Source organism: Furipterus horrens, unplaced genomic scaffold (assembly GCF_987537825.1).
Source record: "Furipterus horrens unplaced genomic scaffold, mFurHor1.1.pri manual_scaffold_10, whole genome shotgun sequence".
Classification (NCBI taxonomy): domain Eukaryota; kingdom Metazoa; phylum Chordata; class Mammalia; order Chiroptera; family Furipteridae; genus Furipterus; species Furipterus horrens.
In genome coordinates, this window is record NW_028327180.1 from 29,160,055 (window position 1) to 29,181,734 (window position 21,680).

Genomic DNA, 21,680 nt, shown 5'->3' on the forward strand with positions numbered 1-21,680 from the left:
TTATCTGTAGTATTTTTATAGTAATACTGATTTTACTATGAAGTGATTTATAATGAGCATATTGTTTAGCCTTTTCTTACTTCAATTAAACTATAACATTGTGACCTCAAAATAGCTTCTACAAATATTTGCTCACTCCAACCCATAAACAAGATTAAAAATGAATTTAAAACACTAATTTAAAAATTATGAGTATTTACCAAAGGCAAAATTATGAACATTATCTAAGACTTGATATTTTAGGAAATCAAAAGAAGACATTTAAGGTACATGCGCTAATTGTGAATTGAAAGAAAAGAAATTCTCAAGTATTCACAGACCAGATTTGTACTCGACTCCCCAGATGAGAAAAGTGTCAGTGGAACACATCTGGTCTCTCTCCACCCATTATTCACTATCCCCTAAAGTGAGGAAGGACTAAAGGGAAGGTCAAGTAGCTTTTTCATTTGGCAACCTGCATTCTGTTCTTACACAAATCAGATCATGAGAAGATCACATCTTTAGACTATTTTATTTTGACTTCTTACAAATTTATCTTCAGTGACATTCTTTTAAGAGTTATACTCTCAATTTTATCAAGTCATTCTATTACAAATACCCTGTGAAAGCTGCTTCTGCACTTACAGTGTTTCTTGTCAGAGACAATGCAACCCAGAAGACAATATAAGTCTAGATCTAATTAAATATCCCTTCAAAATGAAAGTGAAATAAAGATATATTTAAATAAACAAAAGCTGAAAAACATTATTACCAACAGGGCTACACAAGAAATGATAAAGGAAGTTTTTGAAGTCAAAGAAAATAATACCAGATAAAAACCTTAATTTTACACAAAGGAATGAAGAAAGTCAGGAATGGTAAATATGTAAATATAAAAGACTTTCTCAATTTTTAATTTCTGGAAAAGATAATTGAATGTTTAAAGCATAAATAATAAAAAATGTTTTGTGGTGTCTTTAACATATAACAAAGTAATAACAACATCACTAATGATAAACAAGAGAGTGGAAATCAAAGTATATATACTGTTTTAAGGGAATTGGTATAATACTATTTGAAGAAAAACTATGATAAGCTAAAGATGTTTCTTGAAAACTAAGAGATTGCTAAATATTTTTTAACATCTACCTTGTAAGCAAGTAGTAGAGATAAAAGACTAAAAATATCCTACCAAAAGGAGAGAATAAAAGTAAAAAAAAGAAAAAGTAATGAGACAAATAAAAAACAAATAGCAACAGAAGTTTAAACTTAACATAATGATAATATAGCAAAAATGTCATTAACTCTAAATGGCCCAATGACTTTAATTAAAAGATTGTTAGAGAGCTAAAAATCAAAACTTGACTATATGATAATTATAAGAAATTTATTTTAAATATAAAACGTCTTATTGAAAGTAAAGAATGTAAAAAATATAGATCATGTAAACATTAAGCAGAAGAAAGCTGGAATAGCTATATTCAAACCAAAGTAGATTTCAGAACAAGGTGATATGACCAGGAAAACAACTGTGTCATTTCATAATGATAAAGGGGTCAATTCATCAAAAATAATAAAGATCAATAATTTACAGTCAACTGACTGAAAATTTCAACACTCCTTTCTCAGGAATTGATAAGTAGAAAGAAAATCAGAAGGCTATAGAAGACTTGAATCAAAAAGGAATACTTCCTAATAATAAACATATCAATTTATCTAGAAGGCATAACAATACTAAATTTTATTCACACAATATCAGAACTTCAAAATACATGGAACGAAAATTGACACAATTGAAAGTAAAAATAATTATACAAGTATAGTTAAAATTTACAACCGTTTTTTCTCAGCAACTGATAGTTAAAGTAGACAAAAAAATCATTAAAGGTAAAGACTTGAACAACACTATCACCCAATTTGACTTAGTTCTTGACATTTACAGAACACTTCACCCAATGAGAGAAGAGTACACATTCTTTTAAGAAGTTATGTTAATAGTAGTAGCTGCCTGCTAGCAAAGGAAACTGAAGAATAACTAATGAGCACAGGAGAAAACTAGGAAATTATGATATAAAGAAAGCCAACAGATAAAACAATGTAAAAAGGAAAGTATATGTCAAGTCTGTTGAAGGAAGAAAAATCAAGAAAGGTGTGGTAACACCCTAGTAATTGGTGATTTGGCAAGAGCAATCATAGTAAAGTAGTGGGCTCAAACCCATATTGGAATGTCTAGGGAAGTAAATGGAAGTGGAGACTGCAAAGATGCAACATATTCAAGATGTTTGATTGTAAAAGGGATCAGAGAAATGGGGCAGCAGCTAGAGAAGGACATGTGCTCCAAGAAAGTTTGCTATTTATGATGGGGCTTACGAGAGCATGTATGTTCGGGAAATCCACTATCGTGGAAGAAGTTGACAAGAAAGGTTAAAATGACAAAAGAGAAGGTGAGAGAGGTTAGGATCCAAGCATAAGATGGATTTCCTTTAATAGAAAAAATAACACAAGTAGTATACTTAACATTTTTTAAGAACTTTTAACAAAAATCTTTATGAGGTTAAACTATCCCATTTTAGTAAACAGATTATATAAATGCCTATGAATAATTTTTACCTTTTCTTTATGATTCAAGGCCACCATTCCCTGATTAGTTACTATTTTGGTCCAGTGATGAACTCTTACATTTCAGAGATTTATGGGATAGGCAGGTATGGTTTTCTGTCCTTGCCTGAAATGGCTGCATATTGCTTTGATTTTGTAGTGTTTTTCTTGCTCTTACTTCAAACATGAAATCTGCTTTGCTGTGTTTACTGCCAGAGTAAGTATTTTTATAGAACTAGTGAGGCTAAAACTAAGGTCATGAAAGAAAATCAAATAATCAAATGTATCATGTGAGGAGTAGTGACTTTAAAGACAGCCATAAGTTTTTTTAAAGCTTTGGGCTAAAGATGGCTATCCAACTTTACCACAAAAAGAAGTACATTAATTATATGATAATCCTTATCTGCCCTACCAAGAATACACTGTTTTTATATCTAAAAGTCTAACTACTATTATTAGCAATCTCTATATTTAAAATAAGCATAAGAAAATACTCCAAAGCCCTGGCCTGGAGTGGGTCAGTGGGTTGGAGTGTTGTCCCGTAACCAAAAGGTTATAGGTCTGATCCCTGGTCTGGGTGCTACAATCTCTGTATTGGCGCATGCAGAAGGCAACCAATCGATGTTTCTCTATCTCCCTTCATATCTACTTTTTTCTCTCTCAGAAAGCAATAAAAAAATGTCCTCAGTTAAGGAAAAAAAAAAAAAGAAAGAAAGAAAATACTCCACCAAATAAAAACTTATCTAATTGGAAAATTAAATTGAAAATCAAGAGGATATATTCAAAAACCAATAAACGACAAAAAATTCAGGCAATTCATTTATATATAAATATATTAAAATGTCAAACTTACTGGTAAATACAAAAATACAAATTTTTTAAAATTAACACCATTACTCATTCACTAAATACACAATTTTTAAGTAAATGATAATAGTTGGTGCTGTTTAGGGGACAGACTCACACACACTATTGACAGCACTATAAACTGTTTCTTGGTGGGGAAATTAGGCAATATTAATATAACTTTTTAAGTTTCACTTACAGAAATTTATTTTATGGGAATAATTGTAGATATGCACAAAGATGCAGATGTAGAGGGTGGTAAGCACAAAAATTTAAATGTAAAGGCCTAACCTAAAGAAATACATTTTAAAATTATGATACAGCACAACAAATTAAATTTGTGGCCATTAAAGATGATATGAGAGACAATTTGACAGTATGACAAAGTGCTATTTTTGCAGTAGTATTTGTAATAATTTTACAACATATGTTACATAGAAAATCACATAAAAAAAGTATGTATATATTCTATTTTGGTAAAAAGATACACATATAAATTATATGTATGAAAAATAACATAGCAAAATAAGTGATTTCTTGATTTGTATTTTTAAATTCTCTATAATTTCTTACCAAGAAATAAATTAGTTACATATTTAGCAAATAAGAGAAGCAGTTTGAAAAAACTTTTATCAGAAAGCATATATGAACATCCATTAATCTTTCTTTGTACAACTTAGGCAATATGGCACTTCTATCCATTTAAGACACATTGCTTAAGCTTAGTCTCATACTAAAATTGAAGGTTGGGTTGGGTAGTGGGGAAGATAGTGTAAAAGGGTGTAAGAGGGATCGTTTCCTAATTAAAAGAAGACCCTATAGAAAGAATCTTGAACAGAAAGCCAATGAAACAGTCTTTGTCCTGATTGTTTTCGGTAACTCAGAAGATAAAATGGAGGGTTTTTTTGTTATTTCTGTAAATTGTTCTGATGTGTGTCTAAGTATATGTGTTTGTGGTTTTAAGAGATTAAAACACATTATGGTTTATCAAAAAAAATCCATAAAAATGTTATCAAATGAAAAACATTTTCTATGTGAATGAAAAGCATACTTGCCTTTGGGTTGTTCGCATCAAATAAACCAGTTGAAAGTCCAATCAGCAAGGAATTCTTGGTTTTATCTTTTGGTGGTGAATCAGAGCGAGATCGAAGTGGAAAGGATTCTTCTGGTGAACACAGAATTGACTGAATTTGAGACACTACATTCAAGTGTTCGGAATGAACCACTTTATGGAAAAATGGTTCTGGTTGTGTAGATTTATCTATGTCACATTTGGAGTGCTGAGAATCATCTATTCTCGGGTCTGTGGTATAAAGCAAAAGATGATGTGATAAGTCTATACAGTACTTAAATAAGTTCTAAGTTATATTGATAAAATACGGTATTTAACACAAATTCTAGCAAAAAAGTTCAGGTCTATCAGAAAAACAAAATCAAATATATACAGTAGTCCTCACTTAATGTTGCCAATAGGTTCTGCAGTTTTAACCGAAATAACATATAGCAAAACCAATTTTATGATAGGCTATTTCATATAAACAAGAGTAAAATTCCTACTGCATCTCATCAATGTTATAATGAAATGACGTTATTAGAGGACCTGCTGCATATAATTATACTACCTTGTAAATAAGGTAGTATTAAATATTTCATAATCAGAAAGCAGGTTAAATGTTATATACTGTACTTCTATCACATTGTAAGTTCTAAAATGTACACAGTAATACAAGAAAATATGAAGAAAAACTGTTTAGACACTCATCTTTAGTTTCAGTTTATCTTTGTTCCTATATTTTAAATAATACTACTGAAAACAAGTGGACCACTTATAGAATGTCCTTGGTATATTGGGTTAATTTGGGGTAGCAATTCTTTTCAGTTTGAACATTCCATAAAATAACTGACTTAAAAGTTTTATTGCTCACACTGTCAAAAAATCCAGGTTTATAAATGCAAATTCCAGTGCTCTGTGCCTATGACATTTTTAAATGATTGAGGTGGCTAATATGGAATGCTCCCTATTAATATATTGTCCAAATAAAGCAGGTTAGTGCTAACAACCTTCCAGAAAGTAATTAGACCAATACAATGATGCTTACCTATACGAACTTCACTAAGTTCATCCACATTCCTTGAGGTTCCATCTTCAGAAACTTCATTTTGCTGAATGGTGATGCTATCTTCAAATCTGCCACACACAGATAAAACAGTTAAAAAAAAAAAAAAGGCCCACGATTTACTAGTAATAGCACACTGAAATACAAAAAAAAAAAAAAAAAAAAAAAAACCTCAAGTTCACTAGCATGCTGTGATCCCTCTTCCAAATATTTTTCTCAGTTATATATACATGTATACTTTCTCTCATAAGCATAATGTATCTTTTACCCTGTTTAAACTTTCAAAAATCATAATCATTCACAACAACCAGCCTCACCATTTCGTATAACAGTGATTCCCAAAGTGTGGTCCAAAGAATTCAGCAACATACACAGAAACTTGTTAGAAATGTAAATTCGCAGTTCCCACAATAAACTTATTAATCCGAAACTTTAGGGGGGGATAAGGTCAAGCAATTTGTTTTACTAAAACCCAAAACAATTAGACTGCCTGCTAATGTTTGAGAATCACTACTTCAAGCAATCAAAATGCCCCTTAATAGCAGAGAATATAAAGCAATTATAATATAGTAATACTATGAAATATTATCAAGTTGTTAAAAAATGAAGCAGAAATCTATATAAACTGATATGGAGTGAGAGCTAAGATATATTATTAAAGTAAGCAAAGTAATTTGCAGAACAATCTGCATTAAATGATACTAGGTTATATGTTGAAAAAAACAGTGTGTAGCAAAGTAAAAGGAATAGAATGATACGCACAAAAATGTTTTAACCCTCAAAACGAGTGAATTAACTGAGGACAAAAGTTAAAGAAAAACTCAATTTTTATTTCAATATAGCTGGGAATTAAATTCGTGTATTATATTTTTAATAAAAAATTAGTGACGCTACCAGAGGCAGATCCAGGAAGTGCAGATCATTCTAAGAAGCACCAACAAACAGTAGGAGTCACAAAAATGGGGAGACAGAGAAACAACCCCCCATTGAAAGGAAAGGTAGAATCCCTAGAAAGAATGCTAAATGAAATAGAGGGGAGCAAACTATCAGATATGGAATTCAAAACATGGATTATGGAGAAGCTCAATGAGCTCAGCGAAAACTACAAAGAACTCCAGAAAAACTACAGGGAACTCCAGAAAAACTACAAGGAACTTACAGAGAATTACACCAGCATGAAAAAGGACATAGAAGCTACCAATAAGAGCCAGGAGGAAATGAAGAATACGATCTCTGAATTGAAGAACACAGTAGAAGGAATTAAAAACAGGCTAGAGGAAGCAGAAGATCGGATCAGCGAGCTGGAGGACAATGTAGACAAAAACTCACAGACAGTGCAACAAAATGAAAAAAGACTGAACAAGACTGAAGAGGCTCTAAGACAGCTGCAGGACAACGTGAAACGTAATAATATCCGTATCATAGGAATTCCAGAAGGAGAAGAAGAAGAGCAAGGGATAGAAAACCTCTTTGAAAAACTAATGACAGAAAACTTCCCTAACATGAGGAGAGAAAGAGTCATGCAAGTCCAGGAAGCACAGAGGGTCCCAATGAAGATGAACCCCAACAGGCCCACCTCAAGACACATCATAATTAAAACGGCAACATTCAAAGACAAAGAGAGAATCCTAAAAGCAGCAAGAGAGAAACAACTAATAACATACAAGGGAGCTCCAATAAGGCAATCATCAGATTTCTCAGCAGAAACACTACAAGCCAGAAGGGAATGGCAAAAAATATTCCAAGCAATGAAAAACAAAGGCCTACAACCAAGAATACTCTATCCAGCAAAGCTCTCATTCAAAATGGAGAGTGAAATAAGGAACTTCCAAGACAAAAGAAGGCTAAAAGAATACATCTCCACCAAACCAGCAATGCAAGAGATGCTAAAGGGTCTGCTTTAAGAAGATAAAGAAACAGAGAGAGACAGAGAAGAACATGAGTACAAAGGGGAAAAATGACAATGAATAAGTACTTATCGGTAATAACCTTAAATGTAAATGGATTAAACGCTCCAATTAAAAGATATAGGGTAGCTGAATGGATTAGAAAGAATGACCCACATATATGCTGTCTACAAGAGACCCACCTTAGAACAAAAGATCTACACAGACTGAAAGTAAAGGGATGGAAAAAAGTATTTCAAGCAAATGGACATGAAAAAAAAGCTAAGTAGCAATACTTATATCGGACAAAACATTTCACAGCAAAGGCCATAAAAAAAATAAAGAAGGACATTTCATAACACTTAAGGGAAAAATCTATCAAGAAGATATAACCCTTATAAATATATATGCACCCAACTTAGGAGCACCCAAATATATAAGGAAACTTTTGAAAGACTCCAAGAAAGATATAGACAGCAACACACTCATAGTAGGGGACTTTAACACCCCACTGTCAACAATGGACAGATCTTCGAAGCAAAGAAACACCAAAGATATTGAGGCACTGAACAACACTCTAGATCAAATGGACTTAGTTGATATATATAGAAGTTTTCACCTCAAAGAAGCAAAATATACATTCTTCTCAAGTGCACATGGGACATTTTCAAAGATAGACCACATGGTAGGACACAAAACAAGCCTTAACAAATTCAAGAAAATTGAAATTATATCAAGCATCTTCTCAGATTACAATGGCTTAAAATTGGAAATGAACCTCAAGGAAAAAATTCAAAAACATTCAAACTCATGGAGAATGAATAACATGCTATTAAATAATGAATGGGTTAATAATGACAACAAGGAAGACATCAAAAAGTTTCTGGAAACTAATGATAATTAACACACAACAATCCAAAACCTATGTGATACAGCGAAAGCAGTCCTGAGAGGAAAGTTCATAGCAATACAGGCCTATCTAAAAAAGCTAGGAGAATCTCTAATAAAAAATTTAACCCTACGGCTACAAGAACTAGAGGAAGAACAACAAGCAAAGCCCAGACCAAGTAGAAGGAAGGAAATCATCAAGATCAGAGCAGAATTAAATGACATAGAGTCTAAACTAACAATTCAAAAGTTCAACAAAAGTAGGAGCTGCTTCTTTGAAAAGATAAACAAAATTGACAAGCCTTTAACCAGGCTCATCAAGAAAAAGAGAGGACCCAAATAAATAAAATCAGAAATGAAAGAGGAGAAATCACAACTGATACAACAGAAATACAAAGGATTGTAAGAAATTATTACGAACAACTGTATGGCAAGAAATTTGACAACCTAGAGGAAATGGACAAATTCCTGGAAACCTATAGTCTTCCCAAACTGAATCAAGAAGAAGAAAAAAGTCTGAATAGACCAATAACAGCTAATGAAATTGAAGCAGTAATATAAAACTCCCAGCACACAAAAGCCCTGGACCGGATGGCTTCACAAGTGAATTCTACAAAACATTTAGGAAAGAACTAACTCCTATCCTCCTCAGACTATTCCAAATGATACAAGAAGAGGGAAGACTCCCAAACTCGTTCTATGAAGTCAGTATTACCCTAATTCCAAAACCAGGTCAGATACAACAAAGAAAGAAAACTGTAAGCCAATATCGCTGATGAACATAGATGCTAAAATCCTCAACAAAATATTGGCAAAGCGGATCCAGCAACACGTTAGAAAGATCATACACCACGATCAAGTGGGATTCATCCCAGGGATGCAAGGATGGTTTAATATTTGCAAATCAATAAACGTAATACTCCACGTAAACAAAATGAAAGACAAAAACCACATGATCATATCAATAGATGCAGAAAAAGCATCTGATAAATTACAACACGCATTTATGATGAAAACTCTCAGCAAAATGGGAACAGAGGGAGCATACCTCAACATAATAAAGACCATATATAAGAAACCTGAAGCCAACATCTTACTCAAGGAGCAAAAACTGAGAGCATTCCCCCTGAGGTCAGGAACAAGACAAGGATGTCCACTCTCTCCACTCCTATTCAACATAGTCTTGGAAGTTCTAGCCACGGCAATCAGACAAGAAAGAGAAATAAAAGGCATCCAAATTGGAAAAGAGGAAGTAAAACTGTCATTATATGCAGATGACATGATAGTGTACATAGAAAATCCTACAAACCCCACATAAAACTACTCAACCTAATTAGTGAATTCGGCAAAGTAGCAGGATACAAAGTCAATATTAAGAAATCGAAGGCATTTTTATACACCAACAATAAAAACTCAGAGATAGAAACTAAAAGAAAAATCCCATTTACCATAGCAACAAGAAAAATAAAATACCTAGGAAGAAACTTAACCAAGGAGGTAAAAGACCTGTACTCAGAAAACTATGTAACACTGAAGAAAGAAATTAAAGAAGATACAAATAAATGGAAGCATATACCATGCTCATGGATGGGAAGAATCACCATCATTAAAATGTCCATACTACCCAAAGCAATTTATAGATTCAATGCAATCCCTATTAAAATACCAGCAACGTATTTCACAGACCTAGAACAAATACTTCAAAAATTTATATGGAACCAAAAAAGAGCCCGAATAGCCACAGCAATTTTGAAGAAGAAGAACACAGTAGGAGGAATCACAATACCTGATATCAAACTATACTACAAGGCCACGGTAATCAAAACAGTCTGGTACTGGCATAAAAACAGACATATAGATCAATGGAACAGAATAGAGAGCCCAGAAATAAACCCAGGTTCATATGGTCAACTCGTCGGCAGCCGTCCGTCTCGAGAGACGATGGTGTAGCTTCTTAAGAGTCTATCTGTACCGCCGAGAATGGCTGTGCAGTCCGACTCGGGAGTGACACGGTATCTGTCTCCTCCCGTGTTGAATCGACATCTTGCGATGACGCTGGAGTGTCCTCTCCAGTGAAGCTGAAGCTACAGAGCCTGGGCAGGGTGATATGGAGGGTCTGCTATTGCCCATGCAGCAGACCCCCCCTCTCTTCGCAGCTGAAGGGTCCAAGGGAAAGACGGAGTCAATACAGCTTGGCTTCAGGTGCGCCGCAGGAGTTGCCGGTGTTGACTACAACGTCAAACCGCCTTAGGGACTCCGGCTCCGGATTTTCTGTCGGGGTTTACTCCCTTAGCCTTTCCCCTGAAGAGGTATGCCGCAAGGCAGCGGAGGTTTTTTGGAGTCAGAGTTTTTCTTCTCTGATGTGCCCTGACTGGAAGATTGACAAAGGGGGAAAGAACATCAAATGGAGTGAAAAGAGCCTCTTCAACAAATGGTGTTGGAAGAACTGGACAGGGACATGCAAAAAAATGAAACTAGACCACCAACTTACACCATACACCAGAATAAACTCAAAATGGATCAAAGACTTAAATGTAAGCCGTGATACCATAAAAGTCCTAGAGGAAAAAATAGGCAGGAAAATTTCAGATATGCCACGTAGCAACATTTTCACTGATATATCTCCTAAGGCAAGGGAAATAAAGGAAAGAATAAACAAACGGGACTACATCAAACTAAAAAGTTTCTGCTCCGCTAAAGAAAACATCAGCAAGACGAAAAGGGAACCAACCATATGGGAAAATATATTCGCCAATGACATCTCAGACAAGGGATTGATCTCCAAAATATATAAAGAACTCATACGACTCAACACCAAGAAGACAGACAACCCAATTAAAAAATGGGCAAAGGACCCAAACAAACACTTCTCCAAAGAGGACATACAGAGGGCCCATAGACATATGAAAGAATGCTCAACATCACTAGCCATCAGAGAGATGCAAATAAAAACTACAATGAGATACCACCTCACACCAGTCAGAATGGCAATCATCAACAAATCAACAAACAACTTGTGCTGGAGAGGATGCGGAGAAATGGGAACCCTGGTGCATTGCTGGTGGGAATGCAGACTGGTGGAGTCACTATGGAAAAGAGTTTGGAATTTCCTCAAAAAACTAAAAATGGAACTGCCTTTTGAACCAGCAATTCCATTGCTAGGATTATATCTGAAAAATCCTGGAACACCAATTCAAAAGAACCTATGCACCCCTATGTTCATAGCAGCACTATTTACAATAGCCAAGTGCTGAAAACAGCCTAAGTGCCCACCTGTAGATGAGTGGATCAAAAAACTGTGGTAACTGTGGTACATTTACACAATGGAGTTCTATGTAGCAGAAAGAAAGAAGGAACTCCTGCCATTTGCAACAACATGGATGGAACTAGAGAGAATTATGCTTAGTGAAATAAGCCAGGCAACGAAAGAAAAATACCTTATGCTATCACCTGTTACAGGAAACTAATGAACAACAGAAACAAATGAGCAAAATTGAACCAGAGCCATGTAAACAAGAAGCAGACTAACAGTAACAAGGGGAGAGGTGGGAGGGAGAGAAGGGGGTAAGAAGGGGAAGGGTCAAGTCAAAGAACATGTATAAACGACCCACGGACATGGGCAACTGAGTGGGGACTGAATGTGGGGGAAGGGAGGGACAGGGTGCAGGGAAGCAAGAGGGGAAAAAATAAATAAATAAATAAATAAATAAATAAATAAATAAATAAATAAATAAATAATTAAAGAGTAGAATAGCAATTTTCAACTGGTGTACCGCAAGAATTTTTTAAAACATGCCATACTCGACTATTTAGTCAGAGGCACTGACCTCTTTTCCCTTAGATTGTCAAATAAAAAAATGACAACAGCCAACACAACAATAGCCATTTAGTTTGAATGAATCAAAATTCCACCTATTTTTTGACAGATTGGCAAAAAAATACATTTCTGGGTGTGCTGTAGAATTTTACTAAATAGTTTATGTGTGCCATGAGATGAAAAAGATTGAAAAATCACTGGACTAGAAGAATATATTCCAAAAGGTACCAGTAATTTATCTCTGGGGGTCTGGTTTATTGACAATTTTAATTTCCTTAATACTTTTAACCCATCTCAAATTTAAGTAGTTTTTACTTTTTTAGTTTTAAATTTTGAACAGCTGTCTATTGTTATTTTTAAAAATTAGTTTTAATCATACTAGTAACACATTTCTTCATTCCAAATATAATATTCCTTAGTGCCTCAAAAATATAAACACAGAATTATCATATGCTGCAGAAATTCCACTTCTAGGTCTACATCCAAAAGAAACGAATACAGGTATTGTAACGAAAACTTGTACACAAGTGTTCACAGAATTACTATTAACAATAGCCGAAAGTTAGAAACAGCCCTGGAAATGATCCATCATCATCGGCTGAATGTACGTCAACTGCTGAATGGATAAAAATGTATGCTATATTCATATAATGGAATATCTTTTGGCCATAAATAGGAAAGAAGTGATGACCCATGCTACAAATAAATGAACTTTGAGACATTATGCTAAGTGAAAGAAGGCAGATACAAAAAGCCACATAGTGTATGATTTCATATGCAATATCCAGAGTAGACAAATCTATTTAGACAGAAAGCACATTAGCGATTGCCAGGGAGGATGGGAAAATGGGGAGTGGCTGTATGATGGGTACAGGGTTTCCTTCTGGGGTGATGAAAATGTTGTGGAACCATACAGTGACAATGGCTGGACAACACTGTGAATTTACTAAATAATACTAAATTTTACATTTTTAAACTTCATGTTATATAAATTGACCTCAACTAGTGACATCCCTAATCACTCAAATACCAGTTTTCCTTGCTGTTATCAGTTTTGTGGACATTTGACTATACTTTCCCTTTACATTTACATACATATATATGTACTGTATTACTATGAAAAATATTCCCAAATTACTAACTAAAAATAAAAAAGGTGGAAAATACCACGCACATTATACTAGCAACTGCATTTAAAAGGGAGGTGGACAATATATTTGTTCGTGCTTATGTACATATTAAAAATATCTGGAAGGAGGAGAGAGCAGGAATTTGCTGACGGGGATAGAGGTAGGAGAGACTTTTTACTGTATGTCTTTGTATACTTGTTGATTTCTGAACCACATAAATGTAATATCCAAAAATTAAATTATTTTTAGAAGGTATATAATAACAGGATATAGTATAATATTAGATTACTAGTATTTCTCAAAAGGAAATAACAAAATAGGACCCAAGTTTTGACATGTAAGAAAAAAGAGGTAACATACTCAGTTTCCTTTGTTTCTTTAATCTCACTAACCCACACGTCAACAGCAGTGCAAGGCAAGCTACCATCTTTGTTTGCTTCACTTGGCTCTCGCAGAACTTCTGTTTCCAAGTCATCAGGTTCTGAAAAGCAAAAACATAACAAAAAACATGTCTCAAAGCAAAACTAGTTTTGAGAAAATGGAATAAGTTTCTATAAATTATTTTACCTAGTTTTAGGCTAATATATTATGACAAAAAAGTAAATGTGTTTTTTTATAGACATTTAATCTTATTCTTGTGTTCACTCTCTAGTTCAGCTATTTCTGAAATGAGCAACTTTTCCTTTGCATTTTTCACTGAAATAAAAAGATTGAAAAGAAATATTGTACACTGAATTTTCATTAGTATATAAAATTTTCCCTTCCTTAAAATTTCAGTAATATGCAAATTGCTTTAAAGAAGATATAAAAGTAGTTAAAAATAACAATATCTGCAGTTAGAAACAAGAACAGACTGTAATAAGGATTGTGGATTCGAACACTGACAAGAAAGTTCCATTATAAAAATCTTTCAACAACCAAAAAAGAAAAAAATCCTATTACCTAGACTTTTACAATGATATTGAGAATATAACTGAAGTGCAGTAAATCTAATTTCCTAGACCTTCAAATAATTAATAACCAGTGTACTACCTCTCTTTTCTGGTAGTGCCTCAGTTTTTACCTAGGTGATATTTTCTGAAAATAAACAGTATGAGAAGAATTCTTCTTTCTTTATTTGTTAACTTCTCTTTTTCCTCTCCAGTTCAGTTATCAATGCTATCTTGTTTAAGCCACCATCGCCCTTTCTTTTTTCCTAAAATTCAGATACTGCTTCCTTCTAGATTTTAAAAGTTTCCAATTAGCTGTCCTATTTAGAAAGATAATTGATACTGTATCAATCCTTAAAGTTTTTATCTTTTATTCAAATGATTTCTTTGGGTCACTCATATAAGGTAAGCACTTGGGTAGAATATTTATTTACTTTTTAATGAACAATTGTCCTCTAGTACTTTAAGCCATATAAATATGACTCATTCTAAAAACTAGATTTGTGACTTTTTTTGTCTTCAAATTCTAAAATATTTCCTATGTGGCTCTTCTTAGAAAAAGTCTGCTGACTCTTTCACTAGGCTATATAGCCTCTATTCTACGACTAACAGTGTTTTATTTTTTAAGAAAGCGTTTAGATACCTACTAACTATGAGTCTAATGAATAAGACTACTTATGTTACTGTGGTGAATTAAAGATGGCTATACATATAGCAAATCTCTGACTCTGTCTCATCAGGGGTTGGGGGTGGGGTGGGGGCTATGTTTCCCTTCCCGTTGAATTTGCTCTGGCATTGTGATTACCTTGACCTTTTGAGCACAGTTGAAAGGTGACTCTGTCAGTTTGAAGTCTAGCCTTTAAGAGAACTGGCTTTGTCCACCTTAGAATCTAGAAGCCGAAGCCACCATAGAAGAAGTTTAACTATTCAGGAAAGACCACATCGCAAGGCCATGAGACTAAAACTAAGAAAAGGCACCCAGGTGAGCAGGCTGCACCGAGCCCTGACAAGGCAGAGTGACATCATCTTGCACCCTCTGGACAGGCCCGGCTTACAGATGAATACCACTGATTGATACCAGTTGATGCCACATGAAGGAAAAGCACCTTCCCAAATCCTAACTCACAAAAGTGTGAGATAAAATATAATAGTCACTTTAAGTCCCTAAGTTTGGGGAGTAGTTTGTTTTGTATGAATAGATAACTGAATCAGAATTTCATATCTGAAAATGGGATGCTGACATAACAGAAGCCTGAAACACGTGCTTTGGCTGTGGGCTGGGCAACAGGCAGAAGTTGGAAGAGCTTCAGAGACTGTTGGTGAGAGGCTGGCCGGTGCAAAAAAGGTTTTGGAGGCTGGAGAAAGGGGATTCTTGTTTATAGTAGCAGAAAACTGGGACCTGTGAAAACAAGGATGATAGAAAACATATTTAATGGACTCAATGCTCTAGCTAAGGAGCTATCTAAGCAGAATGTTAAAAGGGTCAGCTAGCTTTTCTAGTAGTCTCTGATGAAGTACAAGAAGAGAGATCAAAGAAAGAACTACTTAGTTTACGAGGTGAATTTAGAAGAGAAAACCCAAGATAATTCCTTCTAGGAAACAAAAGTTCCTTAAGGGAAGACATGGCCTCAAGACAAAGATGAAATTTAGGGCAGTAAAATATGGTCTCAGGGAAAAGATGCAGTACAAGGTGTGGCTATACAAAAGGACTCTTATGGCAGAGAATGATTTAAAGCCATGTATCACAGACTCTCTTTGCTGGGCAAAAGGATTTCTATAATTCTCAAGTACACTGTCTCACAGAATTCTCATAAGCAACTCAAAGTGGAAAAGGGCTAGCCTCCAAAACAAACACACAAAGTGGTTTTGTCAAATGTAGTGAACGTCGGTCAATAACATCCATAAAAAGTTCAAAAAATTATTAAGAAAATTCTACCTGCAGAAGCACCTCCAGGGAAAGAAACAGCTCAAAAGGGAAGAACCCCTGAGGACACCAACTTGGGGTGCAAGGGGAGCCAGCTGACAACGCCACTCCTGCCCAGTCTTCAGACTTTCTATGGACCAATGATTGCTATGTACTTCCCATTTTTCTTGTTTCATAAAAGCAGTCTCTATTCCTGTTTCACTATTATACATTAGGTATATGGAAGGCAAATAACATTCTTTTGAAATTTTTGGTCAGTACCTGTATTCGAAGAGCTGCACCCAAGGAAATTCATCTGTACCCAGGCCTGACATTAACAAGATCTTTAGACTTTGAGCCATGTCATAAGAAGATAAGGCTTTGAGAAGGGGTAAATGTATTTTGCATGTGGGGGAAATATAAATAATTCTTGATCAGATGGCAGACTATGTCAGATTACAGATGGCTTCAAGTTCTTTAACTCTTGAGAGTTTCGTCTCCTTGTGAATCCAGCTGCCCTGTGACTGCTCTGGCCAATAAAGTAAGAAAAGTGACTCTGTGCCAGTTCCGAGACTAGCTTCCAAGTAGCTTTTACCCAAGTTTCTGTGAGCCCCAGGCTACCATACACGAAGTCAGACTATCTTGCTGAAAAGACTGCACAGAAAGGCCTGGAATCTACACAGAAAGGGAGAGGGGCCAGCTTAGCCCAGCCTTCCAGTTACTGAAGCCATTGTGGAGCCACCAAACCGTCCTGGCTGCCGGCTGAATCTGGCCAAGCTCTCCCACAGACAAAAGGACATGGATTTTAAAACCTCACATTAGCCAAGCCTTGACTCAACTCCTGACACAAAATCGTGAGATATAATAAAATGGTTGTAAACATGAAGTTTTGCGATGATCTGTTGTGCAACAATAAAAAAACAAGACCAGTTACTAAAAGTATAAAAATAGTGAACGTAATCTGAGATGAATCACCCAAACATATACACAGATTTTGATGATTCACTTATAAAGAAGAAATTAAAATATTAATAAATTAAATACAGCTTATTTTGACCCATTAAAACATACCATCCAAATTTCCTTCTGGTTGCAATGACATCTGTGGAGCTGTCTCCTTAAACTTTGGACTGTTTGTCTCAACAGAAGAATCACCAGTGGCTGATGGGTTCATTTCAAGTGAAATATCTTTTGCTTGTTCTTCTCCAGTAATTAAGGGTTTGTACCTTTCCCCTTTGGGAGAAACCTCTGAAACAATAAAAATGAAAAATCACACTACATTTTCAAAGTGACCTGAATTTTACCTGTAACAGCATTGAGAGCAAAGTTTAAAAATTGCATTCTTACAACAGGTAACTGGTTAAGCAGTTATGTATTAGAAATTAATAATTAAAATACATAATGGCCAATTGTTATTTTAATTATACATAATGATTTCTAGAGTGGTTAATGTATGGTTTACTTCCTTCTTCCTTTTGGTGAAACTAATATATGTGTGTTACTGTGGTATTTTTGAAATTATTAACTAATTGTTTTTTTGTTTCTGGTAATTGCTAGTTACTTCCAATTGCCAGAACTCCCCATACTTTTAATTGAGGCCCAGAGAGAATGGACTTACCTCAGAATAACTTATTGCAGTTATATAGAAAACCCCCCCAAGTATGTCCCATTCATTCCTTTAAGATGTTACTTTCTAGCTCACTGACAGATTTTCCCAACACTAATTCTGGCTTGACTGATTTAGTTGATTTCTATACCTACATCAATAATCCTTCCAATACCTGGGCTTCTCAGTTTCTCACCAATGACCTTATATTCCCCACACCTCAGTCACTCCAATGGTCACATCTTGGAGGCGTTAACATTATCCACAGCTCCGCAAAATGTTCAGTGTTAAATATTACACCTTCTAGTTTCTAACATCCTATTGTTCCCTCTACTATCCCAATTCTAATGTTACTCTATGAGTACCTACAATATACTGATCCTACCATGTTTTCTCTCCCTATCATCCCCATTCAAATCCACGTAAATCCATCATTATGATCATTCTCTTGCATACATCCTCAAAATCCCAACCCTATATAAATTTGATTTTCTGCCTACTATGTCTGTACACAATGGCTGAAATGGTTGGAGAAAACAGAGAACCTTGTTTACTGGTCTTGATTGCAATCCAAGTGGGCCCTCTGTGTTGCCTGCAGTCATACTAAAACACTGGGTTAGCAGGAACTGTCCCTGGTTCCATTACCTTCCTTAGAAAAAAAAGTAGTGTATAGGTATTTGTAAGTTATTTTCCCTCTTACTTCTTCCTAGTCAACAGAGAACCAAACTACTGCTGCTCATGTTTTGAAATATCTTCCCTTCATCAAGCCCATCAACAAATTGATTGTGGCAGAAATCACATCTGTGTTTTTGCTCATTCAGCCTTACTATTCTGCTATAAATAATGTCTACTGAAATCAGGAACAAGAATACCAGATAGCATCATTATTAAAAATTGCTTTGCAAGGTTTAACAACTGCAGTAAGAAGAAAAAAATAATCTAAATAACCCTGTCCAGGTGGCTTAGTTGGTTGGAGTGTTGTCCCCTACACCTAAAGGTTGCAGGTTCGATCCCAGGTCAGGGTACATATGGAAGACAACCAATGAATGTTTCTCTCTCACATTGATGTCTGTCTGTCTGTCTGTCTCTCTCTTTCTCTCTCTCTCTCCCTCTCTCTCTTCTCTCTCTCATCAATAAACATACCCTCAGGTGAGGATTTTTTTAAAAACCATGTAAACTGTCATTGAAAAATAAAATTAAAAAACAACAACAACAAAAAGGATTCAGGATAAAGTGAAAGATATAGAAAGACAAAAAAGGTCCAAAGTACACACAGTAGAAGTCCCTTAGAAGACTTAAGGAACAAAATAGAAAAGTAAAACTCATGAACACTTTCCTAAATTTGGGGGTGAGGGGAAGACTACAAAATGAGGAAAACTAAAAAACTCTGATGAAAAAGATAAAAAAGAACTAAATAACTGAAGAGATATTCCATGTTCACAGATAAAAAGATTTAGTATTGTCAAGATATCAATTCTTCCCAATTTGATCTATGGATTCAATGCAATTTCAATCAAAATCCCAGCAAGTTACTTTATCAGTACTGACAGACTGATTCTAAAGTTTATGTGGAGAGGGAAGAGACTCAGAATAGTCAACACAATGTTAAAAGAGAAGAACAAAGTTGGAGGAAAGATATTACACAACTCCAAGACTTACTAAAAGCTATAGTAATCAAGATGGAGTGGTCCTGGAATAGACAAATAGGTCAGTGGAACAGAACAGAGCTCAGAAATAGATCACATCAATATAGTAAACTGATCTTTAACAAAGAAGCAAAGGCAAATCAATGGAGAAAGGATAGTCTTTACAATAAATGATGCTGGACAACTTGGACATTCACAGGCAAAAAAAAAAAAAAAACTATCTAGACACACTTCACAAAAATTAACTCAGAACTGATCACAAACCTAAATGTTAAAATGCAAAACCATAAAACTCCAAAAAGGTAACAGAGCAGAAAATCCTGATGACCCTGGATTTGGCAAGGACTTTTTAGATAGAATAACAAAGGCATAATATATGAAAGAGAGAATTAATAAACCGTACTTCATTAAAAGTAAAAACTTTTGTTCTGCAAAAGACACTGTTATGAGAACACAAGCCACAGACTGGAAAAAATTATTTGCAAAAATGTAAACAGATAAAGGACTGTTAAACAAAATACATAAGAACCCTTAAAACTCAACAATAAGAAAACAAACAACTCAATTAAAAGTGGGCAAAAGATCTCAGCAGACACCTCGCCAAAGAAAATATACAAACGGCAAATAAGCATATGAAAAGATGCTCCACATAACGTGCCATTAGGGAATTAAAAATTAAAACAGTGTGATACTGCTACACATCTATTATGATGGCTAAAATTCTGAAGATGCAGAACAACAGGAACCCATTCATATCTGATGGGAATACAAAATGGAAGAGCCACTTTGTTGGATACTTTGACAGTTTCTTAAAAAACTAAACATACTCTTACCATACGATCCAGCAATCATACTCCTTAGTATTCACTGAAATGAATTGCAATACTATGTCCATATATCCATACAAAAACCTGCACACAGATGTTTATAGCAATTTAATTTGTAATTGCCAAAACTTGGAAGCAACCAAGATGCTCTTCGATGGGTGGACAACACAAACTGTGGTACATCTATACAATGCAGTATTATTTAGCACCAAAAACAAATGAGGTATCACACTATAAAAAGACATTCAGGCCTACACACACCTTTAAAAGATACTACATTCAACTTCCTCTTCATTTGAGTAATCTGTTAAATTTTAAAATACCAGTTTCATACACACTCTTCTTTATGCACAGCCATAAAACCAAGACCCAACACAGTCATGGATCATAACATTTTCCACACAAAAACTCAACTTCCTGTCCTAGGATAATGTCTGTTATACTTACTACAAACCTGGCTGGTTTGGCTCAGTGGATTGAGCATCGGCCTGCGAGCTAAGTGTCGCTGGTTCGATCTTCCAGTCAGGGCACATCAGAGAAGGAAAACTCTGATTCCAAAAAACCTCCGCTGCCTTGCGGCATACCTCTTCAGGGGAAAGGCTAAGGGAGTAAACCCCGACAGAAAATCCGGAGCCGGAGTCCCTAAGGCGGTTTGACGTTGTAGTCAACACCGGCAACTCCTGCGGCGCACCTGAAGCCAAGCTGTATTGACTCCGTCTTTCCCTTGGACCCTTCAGCTGCGAAGAGAGGGGGGGTCTGCTGCATGGGCAACAGCAGACCCTCCATATCACCCTGCCCAGGCTCTGTAGCTTCAGCTCCACTGGAGAGGACACTCCAGCGTCATCACAAGATGTCGATTCAACACGGGAGGAGACAGATACCGTGTCACTCCCGAGTTGGACTGCACAGCCATTCTCGGCGGTGCAGATAGACACTTAAGAAGCTACACCATCGTCTCTCGAGACGGGCGGCTGCCGACTTACTACAGATATCTTTTAGTCAACCTAATTCCTGAATTTACCCTAAAACATCCACCATTCATTTAGATACAATGCTCCTGCATCTTTCTTAATATAAAACATAATTCTGACTTCCCCCAAATACATTTCCTTTTCCTTTTACCTTTAGATCCCATCCAAGTTATAGCAAATCAAAACTTAAGACTACCATTTGAGACAATTCCCCAGAAAATAAAACCAATCTTCATCTAACTAGAAAATTACTATAACAACAAAAAAATTCTATTACATACAATTTACATAAAATAAACACATCTTAAAATGCCATTTATTTTTAATAATATTATTTCCAGTATATAAAAGCAACTAGTTTCTGCTTACCGCTTATAATGGTTGTATTCTCTAACAATTCTGTCTGAAGTTGTAGTTCAGCTTCTCCAAGTATCTTCAGAACAGAATCTGTAGGGCTCTTCCCCCAGACTCTTCTTGGAGATCCTCCAGGATCTAATTTAATAACTTCTCCCACTGTAAGTTCTATAAAAAAAGATA

General features: G+C 35.3%; 1 protein-coding gene across 3 annotated transcripts in view; it reads right to left on the reverse strand.

The window, feature by feature from the left end:
* NEK1 (NIMA related kinase 1) overlaps positions 1 to 21,680 on the reverse strand; it is a 113,045-nt gene that overhangs the window by 21,076 nt on the left and 70,289 nt on the right. For all 3 annotated transcript variants that reach the window (XM_090288859.1, XM_090288858.1, XM_090288857.1), the window contains 5 exons: positions 21,513 to 21,665; positions 17,165 to 17,341; positions 13,622 to 13,742; positions 5,523 to 5,611; positions 4,479 to 4,726 (listed from right to left, as the gene is read on the reverse strand). In XM_090288859.1, the coding sequence (XP_090144985.1) occupies positions 4,479 to 4,726; positions 5,523 to 5,611; positions 13,622 to 13,742; positions 17,165 to 17,341; positions 21,513 to 21,665 (788 nt within the window). The remainder of the gene's footprint in view (positions 1 to 4,478; positions 4,727 to 5,522; positions 5,612 to 13,621; positions 13,743 to 17,164; positions 17,342 to 21,512; positions 21,666 to 21,680) is intronic.